At 39.8% G+C, this 23572-nt stretch overlaps 1 protein-coding gene across 1 annotated transcript in view; it reads right to left on the bottom strand.

Annotated features, from left to right (window-relative positions):
* The window catches only part of dnah9 (dynein, axonemal, heavy chain 9), a 145762-nt gene that overhangs the window by 11508 nt on the left and 110682 nt on the right, over positions 1-23572 (bottom strand). Inside the window, 9 exon segments of the mRNA XM_055057536.1 lie at positions 3114-3305; positions 3457-3560; positions 3563-3647; positions 7579-7806; positions 12893-13020; positions 16434-16582; positions 18522-18715; positions 21252-21374; positions 21543-21713. Coding sequence (XP_054913511.1) covers positions 3114-3305; positions 3457-3560; positions 3563-3647; positions 7579-7806; positions 12893-13020; positions 16434-16582; positions 18522-18715; positions 21252-21374; positions 21543-21713 — 1374 coding nt within the window.

The raw sequence follows: 23572 nt of genomic DNA, 5'->3' as shown, positions 1-23572 counted from the left end.
TTGACTAGGGGAAAGACAACATTAGCTTCACTAATGGTGAAAAAATATAATTTTGGTCATGTTGCATCAAACTCATAAGTTTGTGATGTTAAGTCGTATTCCCTACCCAAACTCTAGCATTGTTATTGTCAGATTTGTAAAATCAACAAATGATTTTACAGATCTGAAAGGAGAACTTCCTGTTCTCCTTTTAGTGAAGTATTTGTGTTCGTTTTGTATTTCTTATTCTCCTTTTTTTTAAGGACCAAACTCCAAATCCAGTGTACTTTACTGTGTGTAGTGCATCGTTGTGGCATATCGTGTTAAAATTCCCGATTTACGCGATAGTCTGATGGTATTAGTTTGAAAAATCTAATATAAGAAAAAAAAAACATCTTTCAGCAAATAGGGTCATGTTAACGCCATTCTATTCTATTCTGTTTATATCTAGCCAGTTTTCGACACAAGTTATGGTGATCGATTGATAATAGACTGAGGGAGAATATGTGGCTCTCAGTGATTCAATCACTCTTCGTTCAGCCAGCAGGACAATAATCCAAAGCTTACCAACAGCTTGACCTCTGCGTGGCAAAAAAATAAATAAAGAAAGAAAAAAGAAAATCAGAGTTCTGAGGTGGTCTACTCAAAGCCCGGATTTAAGGTTTGATGGAGGCACAGTGGTGTGATCTTAAGGGACAGTGCGTATGCCAAAAAAACTCTTCAATTTAGCTGCGTTAAAACATTGCTGCAAAAGAAGAGTGGGCCAAGACTCCTTCAGAGTGAATGACAATAAAAGCTAATCTATAGCGGCTTCCGCTTTTATAGAAATTGATACTTTTTCTTCTGTTCCTTCTTCTTCACAGGTCTACACATCACCGAACAGCACAGCAAGACAACTTATTCAATAATGTGATAAGCGGCTTTTTAAATCTCATGTCTGGTTTTTCTTCAGTAGGACTGCTGACGAAGGAAGGGAAGAATCGCAGATTTGAAGGGGTGGTGTTCAAACAATGAAACTGATAACAGCAGATGACGACGCAAAGAAGATGGAAATGCTGCATTTTGCATCTGCTGCTCCGTAATTAAAACACATGCTTCTAAACTGAGTTCAAAATAAAAGTCAAATAGAAATAAAAAAATTTAAAAAAGTGCTGATCTGGTGAGTTGCATTGAAAAAAAAAAGTTCCTCTGATGTCAGGATGAAAGTTTTAGAAACAACCTGGCTTTTAGTACAGGATCTCTTTGTAGTCGTTGCTTTGATCTCTTTAATCCTTCCCATACAACTTTTACTGATAGCATGCGTTTAATGTTGAAGGAACAAAAAATGTTTTGGACGGATGCGTGTGAAATTCCACCCACCGGGTGGTCGTGGTGGAAGCGACGGCCTTCTACACCCAGAGGGCATTTAAAAGCCCCGGCTGTCTGGTCAGACTCCCTCCTGGCTCAGCCTGGCTGTGTTGTGACAGCCAAGAGTAAAAAGCTGCAGTTTTCCCTCCAGAGCGACTTAATACATCTATATGTGCTCACTGAGCAAGTCAGCAGACTGAGGGGAAATTAAATCCAAATCAAACATCCCACTCCTCTTTGGCTCCACCAGGAAACGTATAGGAGGAATCTGAACTGATTATTGCTCACATGTTACATCACCGTGGGCCACAGCGCACATAAACTTTAGCCACTGCTGATTTAATCCAGTCAATTAGGGTTTGTGTTCAGTGATAAATGAAGGTGACAAAAAAAAGACGAGATGTTGAGGTGAAGCAGGAGCCACACAATATCATGAAATGTTATTTGAACCAGCATAAAAAAAATTGTATTTAGTTTTACTTAAATACAGTTCAGATTTGATGAAAATTGTACGTTTAAATATTCATCTTAAACATTAATCTTCCCAATAAGCTCCATTTTAAACTGTTTTTAAGCTGGTTTATATTTGTACTTTTTTAAACTTCTCCACAAACAAAAACTCTTACCGGTGCATTGTTTTTTAAATTGTTCTGGATTACGTTAAAATAAAATGAAAACAGACATTTGTTTTCATGACGAGAATGATAATTCTCAATTTTGAATTTTTATCTTTTAATGATAACTCTGCTTGGCCTTTGGATTTTAAACATTGCATATTAAAATGTTAATTTTTTTCATGTGGATACTGCAAATTACTTGGTATTTCTTAACGCTTAGTAATTGTCCAAATAAAAATAAACCAAATAATGACAGGTAAACAAATAAGCCTTAAGTGAGGCTAATTCAGGCTGAGTTTTTATAATTGGGTGAAATAACATTAGTGCACAAATGTTATTGCAGACTGTCTTCTATCTCTCTGAAACCAAAGCTTGTGAGCAAATTTTTAAAAACTTTTGCTTCTGAGTGTAAACTCACAATGAACAAACACATTCACTTTTTTTATATACTTTCACTGGATGTTTATCAATGGAACCACAGACAAACACCAAGTCTGATCAATACAACTGATTCTTACAAGAAAACAACAATAAGTAAAAATTCATATGTACAGTTAAATGCCTGACAGCAATGAAATGCAACAGTCATCATTCGTCAAACGTGTTTGTACAAAAGCACAACATCAAAATCTTTGATATTGTTTTTGTACTGGAATTATAGACAATAAAACACTACCACAATAATTAGACAAGATATTATTTCTGAATTGTCTTAATGTGGACTTATGAAGACGTTGCATCTTAGGATAGATTACTTTATAATAACAGAGAACCTTCTTCCACCCACAGAACAACTCTCCCGGTGAGAAATATTAATATAACTAAACTACAATCTGTAATTTCCCAGGGACTCACACAGTTTTATTGGTATTGATTTAGCATTGAACTGTATACATCCACACAGTGCCCAGGGAAGAATGATGGAGAAAGACCTATTAATTATAGCTGCTCGGTCAGAGCCATTTGAAGCGATCATTAATTTGCAGAGGGCACAGAAAAGCCCCCCGGGAACAAGTAGGTGGAGGGACCTGAACTTTCCTTTTGGATCACTTACCATTTATACAATGTCTGATCCAACTGTAAAAAACTCTGTTTTCCTTTTTTCGCTGTGGTTTCAGTGGTTTTACTAATGGTCTGATGTTATCCAATTGGTGCCAACATTTCCCTCACCTGGTGGTAGCTGTTGTAATCCATGTTGCCAGGCAAGGGGAGACCAGGCGCCAGAAATAACTCTCCTTCCATCATCTCAGGCTTAATAAACTCCTCCAGGTAGGTTCGACACAGATGACGATCCCAGTCATCGGTGATGTGACCCCCGTACATGATCTCACCAAACAGGTAGCGCAGGTCGTCGTACGGTACCTGGTGATTACAAAAAGCGAGACGGTGTTGCTCCGCCAAAAGCGCCTCAGGGTGTCACACGACTTCACATTTCCAATTAAGACTGCAAACAGTGTTCTTTGCAATCCACCCGCACAAGAATGGGAAGAAAAGAGAGAGGGGGGGTACGTACCTTCAAATTGGCCTCCAGGTAGTTGTAGAGGACGTTGACAGAAATGGTCAGGTCTCCGCTGTTAAAGGGATACGATCTGTTCCAACCTTGAGGACCAAATTTCTCCTCTCGGCGACCACGGCGTGGAAGTAGCAGAGGGAGAACCAGATGCTTTTAAATTCGTTCTCCCGCGCACACATGTCCAGCGATTCCTGGGAAACCAAAGGACAAACCACATAAGAGTTTTTACAGTGTCTTTACTTTTTACAATATTTTCATGCAGACATGTTTTATGTAAGGGAGTTGAGTTCCACAAAACTCAGTCCAGTTACTGTTGGGGCCACAAGCCACCCAAAATAGGCGAGTACTTTTTAATACACATTTGACACTTTTTTGACATCATTTTTGAATTTCCTTTTTATGTTGCAGCACTTTGTTGGACTGGCTGACGGTATTTTGATTTATAAACACTGAAAAGGTTCAAACAAATTTTAAATTAGTCACGATGACACAGTTTGGATCAGCAGATGGGAAAAAGACAATCAATACATATCCCCAAATAAGAGCAAAATCTGTTTTTTCTCTGAGGACTGCAAGAACCAAATGACCTCATTCTGAAGTTGTTGCAGCTTTTTCTTGCTGTGTTTTCTGAGTGAAACTATAAAACCTGTCGACACCGTGCAAAAACAGAGGAATTTCTATCAACTGGTTTGGGAATTCTTGCAGCTTGTTCCCGCCAGAACATTATTTTCTTGCGGTGTCCAGCAAGTATTGTGTGATTGAACAGAAATCTGAAGTGACCACGGGCGCTACAGTGACAAACCCTGCGACTGGAGAAACCTAGGAAGACTTACCATATATTACATTTGAGTTGTGGTGAAGCAGGAAACATTTCAATGTTAAACAACTTAGTTCTTGTGACTGCAACCTGGAGTAAAGGAACACATTTATCTGTTCGTGTGGAGAATGTAAAAGCCTTTACAAACTACTTTCTGAGTACTGAGAGAAAATAACTGGCTAACCATTAGCCTCACCAGTTAGATGAGGTATATATGCTATTTGAAATGAACTCAATTCAATAAGACAGTTTAATTTGCTACTTCCAAATCAGTCTATCAAGGTTTTATGCAGCATGATACCCTTCATCCACCTCAATATCAGGGGCTCAGAATAATACCTAAAAGTCATACAGCAACAACAAGACTACACAAAGATTGTATAGTCTCATGGACTGACTGTAACATTGCAGCCTTACTGATAATTGTTTCCACACTTTCTGTGTTAGAGGTACACAAAGTTGTGGCAGACGGCTCTATGAACAGTTTCATTTTGTCAAATCTTCCCTGATGCAACACAGTAACAAAGAGACAAGAAGGTGACTGGATTGCAATAAAGCCAACCATGAGATTCATTTTTAATTGTCACAACTTGTCAGGCGCTTTCAGCTTCCAACTGTCTCCTGGGCTCATTATTCTAGACAGGCAAATAAAGAAAAAAAAAAAGACAAAAAAAGAAACGTAAATGGCGCCGTAATCTCCAGAGGGGCGGGGGAGTCAGTTAAATAAGCATCCCAACAACCCCTATGGAAACCAGAAGAGTGGAGTCTCTGCACTTTAGCATGTAGCAAGCTGTGTATCACAGTAAAGGCCCCACATTTCCCCCCGACTGCAGTGCCCTGGGGAGCTGACTGCTACAATGTGCACATAGAGTGAATAAGTAGAGTGCAGGCCTGCTGCCACACACACACACAGTCGTTGTTTGAGGTTTAGTTAATATTCTGCACGGCGCTCCTCTGCTCAACCCAGCTGAAAGAGATGCATAACCTCCCTATCCATGACCTGTGGACTGGAGAGAAACAAAATGCTGCAAGATTGTTGGTACAAACACGCACACACATTCATACCCTGCATCCACAAACACAAACTGAAAGGACATTTCAGTTGAACTGCCAGAGTTAACCATCTTTGGTGTCTGATTACCCACAAAGAATGATAGGCTGAACAGGCCAATAAGGAATTGGAAATCCATAGGCACTCTCTAGGGTTTAGCTTTTAGTGATCTAAGTTATACCATTTTTTTGACAGTGGTCTGGGAAGATATGTTGGGGAATTGCAGAAAAACCAAAGAAAAAAAGAATGTTATTTCTGTGGCTTAGCTCTGGCTTTAGCCTTGTGGGTGGTCCATAACAGAGAGTCAGGCGGCCATTGATTAAGTCTCACCGACAGCACATGACCAGAATATTCTCCGAGCCTAACCTCAGCAGACCTCCCCATGCCTCTGCATAAGGCAGGGCTCACAAACACATCGCACTTATCAGGCAAGATACACATCAGCAAACTAAGGATTGTGGAAATGGATCGGGACGTAGCCGAGAGGTCAGGTAATGGTGCGGGCGAAGATGCATTGGCAGCAAAGCATTGAGGTAATGGTAAGGCTTAGATACAGACAAAGAACCGATAAGGTAGAGAAACACTTGAGGAGGCCACCGTGACACACAGATCCATTCTAACCAGGAGCCTGCAGAATGAACCAGGAGCATAATATCGTCTAGCTTTTCCCTGATAACATTTTCCGCAAATTGGCCTAGTTCTGCCGTCTGTCCTCAGGTAATCCTTCTGTCCCCACCAGAGTTCACCATACCAAGTTTTCAACTCAGCAATGCCTATATTTATGCCCTGCGTAGGTTACAGGAAACTGAGTAACTCGGAGACGACTGTGCTTTTTGTTTGTTGCAACAATTGTAATTTGGGAGCTTCATAAAAGTGAACATTGTATTGTCTCAGCTGTAATTCACATCTAAGACAAGAACAAAACCTCTTCAACAATAAATAAAACACAACTGCCTTCAGATATTTTGATCCCATACAATAAGCACTAATATTGTTCTGGGAAATCTGGTGCTCTGGGTCTACATCTTCCCTAGTCACCGTAACTTCATAAGAGTAACTAAATATAGTCAAACAAATAGTAAAAACTGCTCCTCAAAATGGGAGAGTTGACATGTGTGCATGTATGTGTCTGTGCAGTGCTTGTGCAAAGGGCTTGTGTAATATTATAAAAAGAAGCAAGTAGTAATTGAAAGTATTGGTTTTATTATTATTATTTGCATAGTTTATCATCTAAATTGGTAGATCCATAAACATTCACACATGTAAACAAGTATATATGTTGATGTATACATACTGGGAGATTAATGAGAGCTAGTGTTGTGAAAACTTGCTATATTAAAAGCCCTACAATATTTCTGGTCAAAGGGAAGTCTGTCTCAAAGTGCTAATAAGTTCCTCTGAGCATTGTCTGGAGGTATTAATATGAAATTCAGACATGAATGGCATCCCTAGTCAGTTAAAACATTGAAGAAGCCTTTAAGTAATCTGGTGGACTATAGCATTTTTGCTATTTATGGAAAAAAAAGAAAAGGATTGGGGTAACAAGGAGTAAATGTACGAAAACACTGGCAAATATTTTGTAGATTCCTCTAGGTTAGAGTTTCTCAATTCTGGTCCTCATTCACATTGTTTGAAGGGGGAAGTTGTGCTCAGTGTCTTCTCCTGAGCGTTTTGGTGTTGTCTTTCAGTGCAGCGCCACCACAGGCCAGGGAGGGAACAGGCTTTTGGATCGTTCGACACAGTGAGGTTATGAAAGCAAACCGCAACCAGCTGAAAACGTTACAAAAGTTTCAACTTTCAACCCAGAGTCAAACAGAGTCCACCGGACAATCAGGTATGAAAACAACCTTAGTATGTGGACTGGCAACATGTTCAGCGTGTATTCTACCGCTTTCCCAGTAACGGCTGTGGGTGGGAGAAGCAGGCCTACGACCCGGCAAAGGTAAGTGGGTGTAAAAAAAATAAATAAAAATACTGATAGATGAGTTTCGTAAAGGTCTGCTAAGATGTTGCATTTTATTAGATTGTAGCTTGATCAGAAACAAAACAAAAAGGACAAAAAGGCATAGTGGTCATCCAGTTGCGTAGTAGATATTTATTTCTATCGATATGTATTTTGGCATTTCTACCAATCAAACCTCAGCTGGATTGTTACAACGTGAATCCATTATCGCCTATCATCTAAAAATAAGCATGGAAGTAAAGCTTATTACTACTTACTAAACACATTGACATCCAACCCTGAAAGTGTTACCTGGCTGAAGTTGTCCAGGGCTTTGTGCAGGTTGGCATGCATGCCAGTAGGCGGTTCATTCGTAATCTTGATGGAGTTTTCCAGGATCCCCTGAGGGACGATGTGGCTGTCGCGGGTGGAGGACGGCTCAGCGCTCACAAACACTCGGAAGTTCTCGTGGCTTCCCTCGGCATACTCCTCGAGAAGTTTCTCCAGCGTGCCCAGCCAGCGAGCGACCAGATGGATGTTCTTACAGAGGAGAAAACGAGCAAAACGACAGAAAAATCATAGTTTTTGGCAATGCAATAGTTTTTGGCAATTTACTATCCAGTTGTGGAATTTTTTGCAAGGTTAGCCTATCCTATAATAATTTCACTTATTCATTATTCAATAGCCACACTGCACACAACAATAGCAAAGACAGAGTGTTTTGTTTTTATATCAAGTGGAGAGAATGATGGTAAAGATGAGAGTCAGCTTAAGTTGTAGTTGGGTTAAATTATATCTTTTGAAAGAGGCTAGCACTTTACTTTTAAGTAATACATGAATGAATTGGCTGGTGACCAGAAGTCAATATTCAGTCAACGAAGAAAACTAAGAGCTTCAGGGTCACTCCGATCTGTTTACGCTGAACTCTCTTACATTAATATTTAATAATGTGCTGGATTTAGAAATGTTTGGTGTGTTTTCAAGGGAAATGTCTATCTTTGTAGAAAAGCCCTAATGTTTACTGCTGTAGTAATTGTACTATTGTGCATATTACTAAGATAAGACGCTCAGTTCTCCTTGCAACATTGCCTATTAAACATTAACGGCCATTCTGGTTGGGAAGTGTACAGACGAAACATTTCGACTCCTGCTCTTATGTCTTCCATCTTAGTCTCTAAAGAGAAATCCAAATTGGTTAAAACATGAAACAAAGATCACAAATCAGCCACTAATTTCTGATCGGTGCACTTCTCGACCCTAATCTGCTCTGACTGCACTTCGACTTTTCTGTAAATGTCTGGGCTTAAATGGATAACACAAGGTGCCATAATAAGGAGCTGGAATTGCCAATATAATTCTGTCCTGTGATGACAACTAGAAAAAAGGAGCAATTAAAACGCTACACATCTCTTGTTCTTTACTGTGACTTTGATGTGGCACTGAATTAAATGGTACACAGCGCCTGAAATGGTTGACAGAATGAAGTGAGCGTTTTCTGGTCGAGGATTTTTAAGACTTTTATGGGTATTCATCTCTGTGTAACACGAGCTGCGGACGACTTCAATTTTCCTCATCTCAACCGTCCTGACGAGAACAGGATATCCGATGACTGATAAGGAGCGCGCCCAGCCCCCCACACATCTCACCACGGAGCACTGCCCACTCCCTAAATCTAATTACAGCACTAATAACTGCAGTCATTGATTCATAAGCCGCTTTACTTTCTCATTTCCCTTTGCTCTCAGTATTTAATCTTCCTTATGATGACTGGAGTAAGAACTCTTTAACGAATGACAGGGAACAACAGGGGAGGGTTGGGACATCAGTTTTGTGGGACTCGGAAGAGAAAAAGTAAAGTTAATCCACCGACGAAGAAGTTCAGGGGGAGAAGGACGAAAGTTAGTTCTCCGCCTGCCGGTGCCTTAGAGAGTAATGAACAGTGTACAAATTAACAGTCTAAATTCAAATGCTTTTTCATCAAGCCACAGCACAACTCTTCCTCTTGGCATGTAAATAGTTTGGCTGTAAAGCGAGCCAACAGTAGAAGTGAGAGACTGCCCGAGAACTTGTCACTGTAATGAAAGCATTCATCGTGTGGCTGCAGGGAGAGAAGACGAGAGGAATGGAGAAAGAGACGAACCAGCAGGCCAGCAGACAAACAAACACGACAGCAGAGAGCTCCTTTTTTTGCGGTCTTTTAATTAAATTTCAGGTGCCGTGTTTTTCCAGGTTTTTTTCCCCTCCTTCCCTCAACGTCTTCCTGATAAGGGCCTCCCAGCTTCTTCGACCCCTACAATGATACCACATCAAGGAGTCCTCTATTTACATAATAATATGAAAGTTGAATCTAAAAGCCATTAGGACACACTGCTGGCAAGGTCTTTGACGCATTGCTGTCACACGCCACCTCAGGGAAGGCACAATGGCACGTTCAGCTGCACCATAAGCATCTCCATCGAGCAAACAGAAACACACAACAGTATTTCTGTTGTATTTCTTCGCGGAGGAAGAAACGCATTGGTCGGGGAGCGACACAGGCGAGGACAGCTGCACAGCTGGGCTCCTGCACTGAGGAGGCGGCCCCGCAGCTCAGAGCATCTCTAACTCCACACTGACGTAGGAAAGCAGCAAACAGGGCTGGGGGGAGAGACAAATAAAACCTGCACCACCGACATAAAGAAAGCACTCGCAGCTCAGTATGCTGAGAATACATTCACAAATGTGGAGAATACAGCTGCAGTAGGTGATTTTAATGTTTAAAAATGCGTAATGTTGTGCAATTATCAGCATTCATGTTTAGGCTATAAATGCAGGACGTACAAGAACAAAAGAAAAATCCTTATGTGTGAAAGAAGGTCTTTTCAAATATTTCAATAAGAGTGGAAATGATATCAATTTATGTCTATGCAAACAAGAAGCTCACACTGCAAAGACACAAAATCTGACAAAGTGATTTTGGTCTCGCTTCTAGTGCAAATATCTTATTACAATTGAAATAAACCAAACTACCTTGAACGTAACTCTAAAACCAATTCTTAGTTATCATCTAAAAAAAAAAGTCTCCCAACAATTGTTCTTGGGTACGAGTGTATTCATAGTTGTGTGTCTGCATACTGCTCTGTGATGGAGCGCAATCTGTTCATTTTGTATTTCAGGAGATCCACCCCCTCCTTGATTTTATAAACGACAAAATCTATCTGACACAGGCTGCCTGTTTGCCTCCAACATGTTAAATTAATGTTATTTACATACAATATTTCCAGAGCATTAGCGAAATAAGTGGACGTGTACAACGTTGCCTTCTACATTGTTGCTTTTACAAATCCCTGTATGTCTTGTCTACCAGCATGCAATAAAATAAAGCTTTTGAAAGTGCATGACCACTAGTGGTCTTAAGATTATATATATATATATATATATATATATATATATATATATATATATATATATATATATATATATATATTCAAGGTTATTTCTGTCACTGTGACTGACGTTGGTGGCAGGCTCCTAAGGAGGCAACATGGGAGAGTTTCTGTGGTAATCAGCAGTGCCAGCTGTGGTGACTGGCAGTTGCAGAGACAGATCGGTCCACTTTATATCAAAGCCTCAAATAAGTGAGTGATTTTGAACGTCCAAAACATTTTTGTTTCCAAACATATTCTAACCTACCTGACTCTAGGAAAAAGAAATGACGACAGACATTTTCCCTCAAATGGCCAGGCTTTAACAGTAAATGTGCAAAAAGGATGCCGAGTCGTGGCCACTCTTTCCCGACTGCGTGGCCAATGTGGGATATTCAGGTCCAATCTGCCCGATTGATTGCCTCTCAATCTGCCCCCACCACCTTTCTGATGGGCTGCTTCAAAGTTTCTGCATTTTCCTCTCTCATTCCCATCTGAGCAGAAGCTGCTGTTCAGACGTATAATTACCTGTCGAGTAAGGAGGAGCCTGCCATTGACCTGGCTTTCCACTGATGCAGCAGCAGAGGAAAATGTGGACGATGAGAACTGAAGAGTGTGGGAAAGGCAGAGGATGCAAGTCGATGCATAAAATATTACAGACGGGGAAAGCAACATAGCGGAATCGGTAGGTAAGACGGAGAATATATTGTTGGTCAAATTCAGCGTGAAAACGACTCCTCCCAGACCTTTTTCTTTATTATTCCTTTTGCTCAGTGTCATGGGGTTGGCTCTTGGCAGGCAGAGCCACAGACGGTCGATGATAAAGTGAGTAGGAGGTTTGTTGCTAGGGGGACGAGACCTTCTTAATCCTAATCGATCGGCATTCTTATGCTAAGGTAATTACGCAACTTTTGTCTGCTATCCTGAGTCTTCAAGAAGACAGCGATGACACTCTTTCCCTTTTTGCTCTCCCCTGTGTGTTTCTACCAACTGTGTGATTTAACAGAAAAGGGTGTCCCACCATGCCTGGTCTGCGGTTCATATCAGTCGATACGTCCCACTGGAATTCCTCGGAGGTTTTTACTGAAACTGCAAAAGTCCGCCTTGCCCTCCGGATAAGAGAAGAACAGACACAGCAGCTTCAGATATTGTAGAATATAATACAACGATCCATTCAGTAAGAGAAAAAATGCAGGAAAGAACATTTTTCCATGCAGACAAACCATGGAGGAAAGCAGACATCCAGACGAGCATGCAAGAACTGTTTTCCTCTACATAGAAGATCCGCCTGTTAACCTTTCACTTTCATGACCATCACAAATATTCCTACATCAGTTCGTCGGTTTCTTTTTGATTTTTTTTGTGCGTTCTGTTCCGTCTCTTCAAAACTCTGGTCGGTTGAGGCTGAGCCAGGTTCTGGTTCTACTGGACGTTTCTTCTTGTTACAGAGGAGTTTTTACTCTTCACTGTCGTTACATGCATGTTCAGCCCCTGGGCAAGGCACTCAACCCCAAGCTGCTTATCAATCTGTGTATTTTGTGTTTCAGTGCGAGTGGCTCTATACGTCGTCAGCTTGACAAAACCCAATCTGTTTATGTTCAGCATCTTCCGCATCAAGAATATTTCATCTGATTGTGTCATAGAGACATTTGGAAAAAAAGGCAAAAGTTTTTACTTAAATGTTTTTTGTTCTTCCTCCCCTGCGACACTCACGATAATAACCTTTTGCTGGACAATAAATTGTCCCAGCAATTGTTGCGATAAATTATATATTAATAAAAAAATATATTAATAACTACAGAGAAATGCAATTTCAACCTCTCAAAGAGCAATACATTTTCATTTTTGTAAGGAACTTTTAACATTGAAAATGGGAAATATTTCAAATATATAAAAATAAGAAAACAACCAAAAGCAATAAATAAAACGGAAATAAAAAAAAAAAAACACACACGAAACCATAAAACATTTTGTTTATGATGTCTCTAAACAAAATTCAAAGAACATTCATCATCAGAGTGAAAATTAGTGAGCTTAATTTCATTAACTGATTAATTGATGCTTGGCTGCATATTTCTACTTGAAAAATCAAATTTGGACAATGAAATACATCTGATCAGAAACCAACAAACCAAATCTAAATGGCCAGCATCATGATGATTCATTCGGTAGTTAAATTTCCTGCCTGACGGTTGTGTGAAATACACGAATGTTTGCTTTACCTGCAAGATGACCCAATGGCCTTCCCGAGCGGCCAGATCCAGGGCTTGTTCAGCTATAACCTCTTGGCCTTGACCCAAAGACACATTGTGGAAGTTGTTGTTGTCAAATGTGTAGCCCATCGTCTTCCCTAGAGGATAATAGATGCATTTAATATGATTTACACACAACAACAAGTTAAACAGAATTGATTAACATTGACTAAGCCTCACTAAGAATTATGGCATTATGCAAACAATACCCAACACCTACAGAATGACATCCTAACCACCTCTGGTAAGTTATTTTGTCACCATCTGTGGACCCCAGCAAACATTTTTCTCAACGCAGGTAGATTTTTTTGGGTCGGTTCATCGTTCATTCTGAATTTCGGTGACCGTGCTGCACTCTGTCTGACAGTATTCAATTGTCAAGACGCAGGGAGGGAAAGCCTGCTGACTGGGGCCTGATTTAAAGCCTTGGGATCTGGATACCATGCAGTTCACGAGTCCAAAGTGTCCTAGAGTCAAATGTACGGCCCGTTTGTTAAAAACTTGAACACTGGTGAAAATTTGGCCTTGCAACATGACAATGATCCCAAGCACAGCATCAAAAAGTAAAATGTATCGCCCCAATCAAAGTGCAGTAAAACTTCAGACTAAAATGTTAAAACTGTAAAAGGCCTCTGCATTTATTCACACCCACAAATTTGAAGGTACTGAATAAAAATTAAAAAAAAACTTGTAAAGAGTGGACAAACTCTTTCATGAAATGAAATGTATGTATACATTTTGGTTGTATTAAAACACTAACTATAAATGACTGTCTCCTGCAAATCTAACTTTGGATAAAAATTTATAATATGGTGTGATATCATATTAATGTGGTCAAATTTGACATCTTTGTCAATCTGAAAAATCATCAACTTACCAACCTGTGGAAAAACAAAAACATAAACCAATATGTATTTACAGAAAATGAAAACTGCAGGTGAAAAAATAACTGCTAACAATCTCTTCACAGAACCCCCCTTGAAGTAAATATCACTTTAAGTTACTTTGTAATCCATACATCAGTAAACCTGCCCCATTTTAAATTTTGAGTGCATTCATACATTTATTTTCGGGTAATCTTTTTCTCAAATTTAAAACTAAGTGAAGTTTCAGTCGTTTTCCACACTGCCATTAGTCCCCTGCAGAGCTTCCAAAATCACATCACCTATCTAATAAAAATCTAATTAGATCCTAATACAGATGATAAAACCCAATTTTCACACGATGAAATAATCCCCCTCTTTCTTTGTACAGGCAGCAGGAATTCTGCAGCGTTTTCTGCAGCAGAGACTTTTGATTTTACTGACTCTGCTGAAAACTAAAACTGTTGATAATCAATACCGACGCTTCTTTTGGGGAGTTTCAGAAGCATTGCTCTCACTTATCACATTAGGAGAGACTGGTGCATTTCACACGGTAACCTCCTTCTCTCGCTGAGAGAGAGAAAGACGCCAATAAAAATCCCACCAATAACAGTTCTCTCCGGGTAATAACGGCATCTAACCGCCATTATTATTAAACCAATCAAAAGAGTACGTTATTTAAGCTATAGAAACAGAATGTTGCACGCAAGCAACATGACACATGATGATGAAGCGCATTAATGCCAAAGTACTGACTCGTGAATTTGCACGGGGGACCGAGTTGCGCCGACACACTGCGAATATTGCTTTGCTACAGTTAGCTGAAACAATCTCTGCTGCCTGAATATTTAATGGAGCCAACTCTAAATACCCACAGACGGAATAGTTTGGCAGCAGATTAAAAAGATAGCAGGCTGTGAGAGTTCCCTTTTCCAGGTCAGTGGAAAAGCTCCCATTTTTAGAATATTTCTTTTTTGGTCAAAGAAACAAAAACCAGGGCGTCGTGAGAACACAGTATTCAAACAGGGATGTAAAATAACTCAAACCGGTGACATTTACTTTCCGCTGCCACTAATACACCAGTGGTGTCGCCTCATATATTTATGACCTTTAGCATAATCCACTTAATCTACCCGGATACTGCTGTGGATTGGTAGGGACAGCTGGCATCAAAGGTGTATCAGACTGTTGTTCTGTCTGATACACCTGTGATGTTGTAATTACAGAAAACTACAAGTTACACTAGATTTCCCTAGAACAGTATTCATTCCAGTTGAACTTCACCTCATTTTCTCTCAATCAAACATTTCAATGTGTTTCACTGGAATTCCTACAAAGTAGTATGCAGGTATCAAGTTGTGGAAAAATTATAAATTGTTCCTAAATATTCTTTAGGAAAATACCAGCAGGAATCTGGAGATTGAGCCTTTCTGAAGGACAGGTCTTCTGCTACCCCCAGTACAATACCCTGCACTGAGCTTCATTCCCCTTTCACTTGCAGTTTCCAGCAGCCATTGTACAGCGCATTCAGCAATAAAACCGTCTGACCAAACATTCTGGAGCTCAGCTAGGTTTTCCGGGTGACAGGTAGGGTGCTGCTGGGATTGTTCTTGATTAAGTCACGCAGTGCGACTTAATCAAGAGGTTTTTGAAACGGCTCATTTTCCAGACACTAAAAAACATCAACTTACTACTAATAGAAAATTATGGATTGTGTCGTTAGACTGTTTTTAGAAGTAATGAATGCACAAATGGAAGTACGAGATATGAATTTTGCATATACTCGTTATTTGATGGTATGGCAGTTTTCTTTCTTTTTTTTTTAGGCTTTGGGTTCTTTCTAACAAAGGTGAAAAAGTAATCTTGTTACAGCATTTACATTGAAATAATTGGTATTAAACCATTACGTAATAGTCATTTTAACACCTAGTTAGGAAAAATAAATGTAAAAAAGAAAAAAAAAAGTGTGTTGCAAAACAGAACAAGAAACATTTTGTAGAATGTCCTTTGTGGAAGTGAACACCTTGGATTCAGTTGTGGGATTTATTGGAAAGCAGATGGTCTTACAGCGTAAACAGGGTTCAGGTTCATGAAAATATTTTTTTACAGTGCAAGAAAAGATCAGCTCTGTGGAACTGTATTCAGCAGCAGTTCTTCAATTTCTGATTTCCGGAAATGTTGCATTTGGGTGCAGCTTGGGCTCCACATGTTGGATGACAGCCGCTAATTTCTTTGCTTACTAAGATGCTTGTACTGGTGCAACTCTGAAAGCTTTGGCTTTTCCTGCTTGTTTCAACTGCAAAGGCTCATCTCTGGACATGCTTGACATGTTAGAGTTTTAAGCCTCCCTCAGAATCTCATTGCTTTCATTCTGATTCTGATTGGTCAGGTGAGCCTGCTGCAAGAGAGGGGAGGGCCTAAATTTGAAAATAGTTTGTTTTCAATGGGTATCTTCAAATAATTGTTTTGTGATGTTAATTAAATCACAAATTTTGAAAAACATCCAAGGCATATAAACACTTTTATAAGTCTCAAAATGCCTCAACTTCAGTTCCTTTAGAAAATACGAAACGATAAATTGGTCACTTGTTAGAATGTGCTGAACTTTAGAGTGAAATTTTAAGGCTTACATCAAACAGTGGCATTACCATGTTTCTCAACGTCCTTCAAAGGATCCACTCCAGGAGACAGGATGAAGAACATGGGAGTCGCTGGACTGGACTCGTCAAAGGAGACGGCGAAGTCCAGAGATCTGCCCATCACATACTCACCTCCCAGTTTCTCCTCTACAAAGTCTCTGCAGGAGGGGACAAGGCTTAGTTCTCTCCAGCTTGTTTTGTTTCATCTTTGACCGACAAAGTGCAGACCTTGAAGAATCTGAATCCTCTTATAGTGCAGAGACAGCGGTTTAAAATCAGCAAATCACAAGAAATGCTTTCTGTCTCAAACACAGTTTGCTGATAAGAATGGGAATGCTTTAAATAGATTAGGAGTTTGCATGTTTGTGCAGTTTTTAGATTTGATATTTGGAAGTGAGTGTTCTGGTGAGCTCACTTTTGTTTCATTTGTAAATGAAAGATAAGAGCTTGATTCACGTTCTACCTAACAGGTAAACATTATGTATGCTATATGAATTATTAAAGTGCATTTAACATTTTGTGAACTTTGTCAACAGTAAACAGATAAACCAGAGAGAGAGAGAGAGAGAAGGAGAAAGATATTCTGCAAAGGTTACAAGTTTGGGATTTGAACCAATGACGGCTCCGTCATGGAGTTAAAGACTGTATAAAGAGTGACAAACTCATGTTTGACCTTTTAAATAATTTATTTAAAACAGTGACAATACATCAGCTGGACATATGTTAATTATGAAAAATATACATGTAATTCCTGAATATTTCACAATACTCCAAAGACAAAAATAGCAGAATTTGTAAGCAGAAAATACCAAATATAATAGTTTTTTTTTTTTTTTGCTCTGGCTTGAGACTTGACATCTCTTGACCTGTTGTGAAAGGTGCTACATAAAAGAAGAAACTGTGCAGTTGGAAATGGGGGAAATGAAGTGCAGGCTTAAAAAAAAGGCTTTTGACGTTTAACATGAAGTGCTTCTGAAATTCACAGGCTTTGGGCAAACAAAGAAAATATATAGATATATAAAAATTAACATAATGGTTGTTCTGTAAACAACATTATGTTATTACATTATGAGTTTTAAAGACAAGAACTGGTGTGTTAAATTGGAAATAATTTAAGGCTTACATTTATCCATATATGATCAAAATTATACGCTCAAATACATTCACTGACCACTATATTTGGTGAACTATATGGGGTCAGTGTCTGTTTGACTTAACAACCTCCTGAATTATTAAAGGAAGCTCACAGTACTGTTCATGAAACCAGACGGCAGGATCATGTCATGTCATGCCTCACCGCTCTTTGTGGTAGAAAATTGACAAAAGTTTGTTTAAATTTGTCAATTTTGGCTTACAAAGTATCAAACGGGTTGTACGGTTGAGGTTTTTTTTTTATGCAATTCCAGACAGATAATATTATCTGGGTTTCATATTGTCAAAATTAGTTTTTGTTGTTCAAGATTAGTTCCTTGTTGAAACAAGATGTTTAAGTTGAATTGGAAAAACTTTTCGTCATGATTGTGATGTAAAAAGCACCAGAAGGATAAAAAATAGAAAATTAACTCATTCCAAATATTTTCCCTACTTCTAAAAATGTTATGTTTTTCAATTCATCTGAGATCTTCATTGAATTATTTGTACTTTTACATTGTTTAAAGTATATATGCTTTCAAAAATATCAAAAATACATTGATTGTCCCTGTTCGTAAAGGCCTTGTCAAACTAAAGATCCAAGAAACTTTCTTCTCTACCTTTTCATGTAAATATCAGTTCATGTTCTGATTATTTAACTCTGTGAATTAATTATTAAAAGTCCTCAAATAGGACTTTTTCTTTGATGAGATGATGACTGACTGAGCCTTTTAGTTGTATAAATAGATGAATGATGAATTATAATTTCAAGAAAAGTGTATCCATGTGGGAAATCTAGCAGTTTACGGTAGGAAGAAGCTTGAAGCAGCAATTACTACGAACTAGAAGAAATGAAAACATGCACCCTAATAACTCCTCACAAAAAGCCAAGTGTTTTGTCTTTAACCTTTTCCCTTTCATTCAAAGTTCACAGAGCAAAGGTCAAACAGAGATCCCGCTGCTCACCTGACTGCGTATGTCATGCGGTCGGGTCTCAGGGTCCTCAACATGCAAAGCCTCTGGAGAAAAGTTTTGCTCTTCCAGTCGTGTGGGAATTTCTCTTTCTCTGGACACTCGGACTCGACAAACTTCTTCCAGCGTTTGGGTGAACCCAGGATGTCTCTGTCCAGGTGCTTGAACTCATCCATGGAGCACAGGGACTGTCAAATTTGAGAGAGAGAGAGGGAAAAAAAGAAAGCGGGATTTAAATCTGCAAAAGTTCTGTTCATCAACAGGAAGGTTTTGGACCACTTCGGAAAGATTTCTCAGCAAAAGCACCAACTTTGTTTGCAAAAATTGGAGGTGAGAAAAAAAACCCAGATTGCTTATCTTTCTCTCGTGCTCATTTAAGTAACATTTATTCAAAAGAAAATGCTGAGTAAACAATCGCTTTTGTAACAGCATGGGGGTAAAGGAAGTCTAAATATGCATCCGCAGCACAAACAGTGGGGTTCCATTGAGAGCCCCTAGCTGACAGACATCTTATCTCATCTGTGGAAAGCAGCAGTGTCACTGTGCTGCCTTGAGCAGGTAGTCGCTTTATGACAAGCACACACACACATAGCAAGTGTATGCCATGTTTCACACTGCATAAACTACCAGGAGGCTACTGAAATCATCCCCACCTACCCCAACACGCAAAGACGACAAGGTGTCAAGAAATAAAAGAACTCCACACCGTCAGAGTTGGTGAGGTGAAGGGAGATGAGACAAGGAGGCTCTCAGCAAACAGTTCTTCACTCTGACTTCACTTGTTTAATTATCCCAGGTGGGTGGCAACCTCTTAGTCCTGTTCAGAAAGAACGCACTCAGTCCCGAGGGATTCCTCCTCTGGTAATATCGTCAAGAGAGTCGAGCAATCAGAGGATCTTATCGTCCTTTAAAGCTTTCCTACTGATTATGTTTCCCGCTGCGATAAGAAAATCAAGTGACATAATTTGATTAGCCGGGACCTTAAACATCTGCAGTGCGCAGAGTGCAGCGAGGATGGGCTCTCTCAGAACCCGCGGAGGGGTTTAGGTTAAGTTAATATTGTAGGCGGAACAGGCTGAAATATTTATGAACAGGAGAAACGAACAGACAGACTTACTGCTGTTAGGCTTCAGTTTGCTGCTAAACTGATTTGACAAGAGAAGGAAACGGCGCGGAGCAAGACGGTTTTTTCTTCAGGAGAAGCCGTAACTGCTACATGTGATGCTTCGGCGTCACATGTAGAGTGACTCCATGCAGCATCACGTGCTATCAGGAGAGAGATCCAGGTGAAACAGGGATACAGGTTATAAATCTGCAGGAATCTTTATGAGCTGTCTGTTCTCAGAGAGTTGTTGCTGGAAGAGCATACAGATTACATCATATGAAGCAATTCCACAAACTGTAAGTCTAACTATGTTGAGGGTGATTTCAGATACTGTGTGGGGGGAAAAGTGTTTGGATCTATACAGAATTCTATATTTTACTTTAGTTTTCAAGTACCAATGATTAAATGCAGGGAGAAAAAAAGCCTTCTAGGCCAACCTATTTGGAAAAAAGAAATTCCTTCCTTTGCAAAATCAGAAATTCCTGCAGTCGTTCACAATCTTTCAATTAATCTTGGGTCAGGTTACAGGGTCAGCAGCCTAAGCAAAGAAGCCCAGACTTTCTCTCTCCCTATCCAGTTGGTCCAGCTCCTTCAGGAGAATCCCAAGGCTTTCCGAGGACCTCCACCGAATATTGCATCGTGCTCTGGGTCACCTCCCGGAGGGACATGATCAGAGGTATCCCAGAGGCACCAGAACACCTGACTTGTGCCCAAGTCCAGGCATCCAGATGCCTGAGCCACCTCGACTGGCTCCTCCCAACGTGGAGAAGTAGTAACATAACTCTGAGCTGGATGACCAAACTTTTCTCCCCATCTCTAAGAGAGGAATAACCCAGACACCCTGATGCTGCTTGCATCCGAAATCTCATTCTTTTTGGTCACTAACCAAACTCATAGGAAGGGAGATCTACATTTCCTCTTCGGACTGAGCTCTGTGACCCATGTCTGGTTTCCCTTTCTGTTCTTCATCAGGAGAAGTCTTTAGACTGCAGTCTGTCTGATCACTCACTAAGGGTTTGTGTGTCACATGTATGAAACTACCAGGGGCATAAGGCCCCCCGACAACCTAGTTCCTAGGATAGTTGGGACTCTCAACTCCACCACGATGAGGTGGCAGCCCACGGAGAGGAAAATTAACGGTGATTAATCCTAAAAGCTGAGTTCAATTTCACTTGTCACATCCTGACCTGATTACTGCCAGACCATTAGAATCGGCACTTTGGGACTTCAGTGAACCACAGTTCATTATCCGCAAATGAAAGAAAACATAGATCAGGAGAGAACTTTCCAAGGAGTGTCTGGCCTACTAAAAACTACACAAGACAACTCATGCAGGAGGTCACAAGCAAACTCAAAGATGATTCTTTAAGTAATGACTCATTTCGGAGAGCCAGTTACACATTAAGCTTTTTTTCTCTAGTTTCTCGTTTTAACAAAATGCATAAAAAAATGTTAGCATATGCATCCACCCACAAACTCATTTAAGTTGTGCATTTCCTTTTATCCTTTGGTCAAAACAAAATATTTGATGGTGCCACTTTGAATCAAAACATAACTTTGACTCGTGCCTGTTGTGAAAAAGTTTTAATGGGGTAGCTTTTTCATCCCTTTTTCCGTACCTTGATCCCTCCCCAGGAGTGGTTCGATAAGAAATCCACTGGCGAAGTTACACCTGGTTGGACAGGATACCTCAGCAGGAAGTCCAGCTCAGTGGGGCTTATTTCATTATTCATCAGGAGTATCTGGGGACACAACAAACAGGAGGGCAATGTTGGATTTCCCACACAAACTGCAACTTCTTTCTGCTTGATTAGATTCAGACAGGGTTCACAGTCTTGAGCAGCCGATTCAACGGCATGCGAGGTTTTGAAACAAATCGTGCAGAAGATGAAAGCAGCTCCCCTTCCTACCTGGAAGACGAGCTGAGCCGTGTACGTGAGCTTGTCACACTCAAACAGGCCTCTAGTGGTGTACTGGAACGCTGAGAAGGTGATGCTGTCAATTAGATTGGACACCCGCTGCTTGAGAGTCTCATCCGGGTCGGCCTTCAGAACCGCTTTCTGGAAGACCACACCGAATGCCTGGAGACGCACGAGAGAAGAGAACACAGTTTTCCAGGAGAAAGATGCTGGAACAGTTTGAAAAGCTGCAGTGTTGGCATACATATTGTTTAAAGGGGAGAAATTCAAATATTCAAATACACTTTAATGGGAATGGAAGGATTCATTTTATGGTGGTAATTTTGTCCTCAAGAGGGCTACAAATTGGCATCAGAGTACTCGTAAAACCACGAAAGAGACATGTCAACACACAACAATAACACAAAGACACGTCTCTGTAAGAGGACCTCCAGCACAAAATGGGCTGACGGCACCTTCAGAAGGGTGTCATTAAATTTTACATAAACTTTGTTGAATGCAATTTGAGCAGCACGGGTCACTCTGTAAACAAAAATAAACAAAGCAGCTGAGAATTTTATGAATACAAATGAAACATGTAGGAGGTCATACCTTTTGAAGGATGCTCAGTCAAGAAAGAAATCAAAGTATTTTATTAAGGTTAGTAAGAAATACCTAAAAACTTTATCCCGTTAGGTGTGCAGCACTTTGTGGAACTTGATTCGAGGTGGAACCCTAATCTGACTTGCTTAACATGCAATGGCTTAACATGTCCCATTGTGCCTGCATTGAAAATCAGATGCAGGCACCGATTTTCAATGGCAGAATATTTCATCTGACAGATTTATTGGATAGCCTGGACCCATGCTTCCCGTCATCCACACCATCCTCAGGCAGAGCAGCAGGCGAAAGTTAACTCCCAAGAGCCACAAGAAGTATATGACAGAAGAAGAGTTCAGAGTCACTGCTGCTCAAGGGGATTTTGCACCGTGGGGGAACTAAAAACGGGCAGGATTTCCTGGATGTTTCTCGTTACTTGTTTCTAATGTAATGCACTAAGCACAGTAAGAAAAAAAGAGGGCTAGTCTCAAATATGAAATTTCAGATGATTAGGTTTTTGTGACTCATCACAGGAAGGTACCTGGACATAAATAAACAGCTAAACTAGAACCATCATCACATCTGTCACAGAAGCTTTACAGTGCATAGCTATCAGAACTTTGCACTGATAGTTTTTCTCTATCAGTGCATAGAGAAGAAGCCGTGCACTGATTGAGTTCATATACAGAATATGAACTGATGAGTGAAGCCCATGTTTCAAAGATTTTAATCAGTCACAAAAGCCAGTAGAGTTGTTTATGACTCCATTTTTTTTACATGATTTAAAATTTGTAGCATCATGGCATTTTTTTTTTTTTAAACAGAGGATAAGTGTGTTTCTGGCACACATTGCCATTTTACACCACAATCAAGTAACTATGTTACCTTGTACTTTAAAAATGTATACGTCAAACATGACTTCAAAGAGATTTGATTTCTGTATCGTAGCTGAAGTTCCTACATTTGACCTTCCACTCATTTGTGGACATGAGTAGAGCTTTGCATAAACAGGCGTTAAAACACAAGGATCCCTTAAACGCGCACGACTGAGTCAAAGCAACACGAAAAGTATTTGATTTGATGACGGAATGACAGGATAACTTTATATAAACCTAAAAAAACCCGTGAATTTTTTATATTATGTATTAAGAAGCAAGACTTCTCAAATAATAGATAAAATTCTTTTTAGTTTTATCTTTTTGCTACAAGATAATAATAAGAGCAGTAATTCCTTTTTCTGCCAAGATTTGCACTATTTACTCACTCATTCCAGAAAAAAAACAAACATGATGAACTGCGAAATCATTGGCCTTATTCTGAACTCTCTAAAATGTGGTGCAATTTCAGTTCATCAGTGTTATGCTTTTCTTTAAACCCCTGTACATAAAAAAAAGATCTTATAATGTGCATTATTTCATGTAAGTCAAAGGTATAAAAAGTGA

This window comes from Poeciliopsis prolifica, unplaced genomic scaffold, assembly GCF_027474105.1.
Source record: "Poeciliopsis prolifica strain line A6 unplaced genomic scaffold, Auburn_PproV2 SCAFFOLD048, whole genome shotgun sequence".
In the NCBI taxonomy this organism is placed as follows: Eukaryota; Metazoa; Chordata; class Actinopteri; order Cyprinodontiformes; family Poeciliidae; genus Poeciliopsis; species Poeciliopsis prolifica.
Note: the sequence above shows the minus strand (reverse complement) of the source record. Positions and strands in the feature narration are given on the sequence as shown.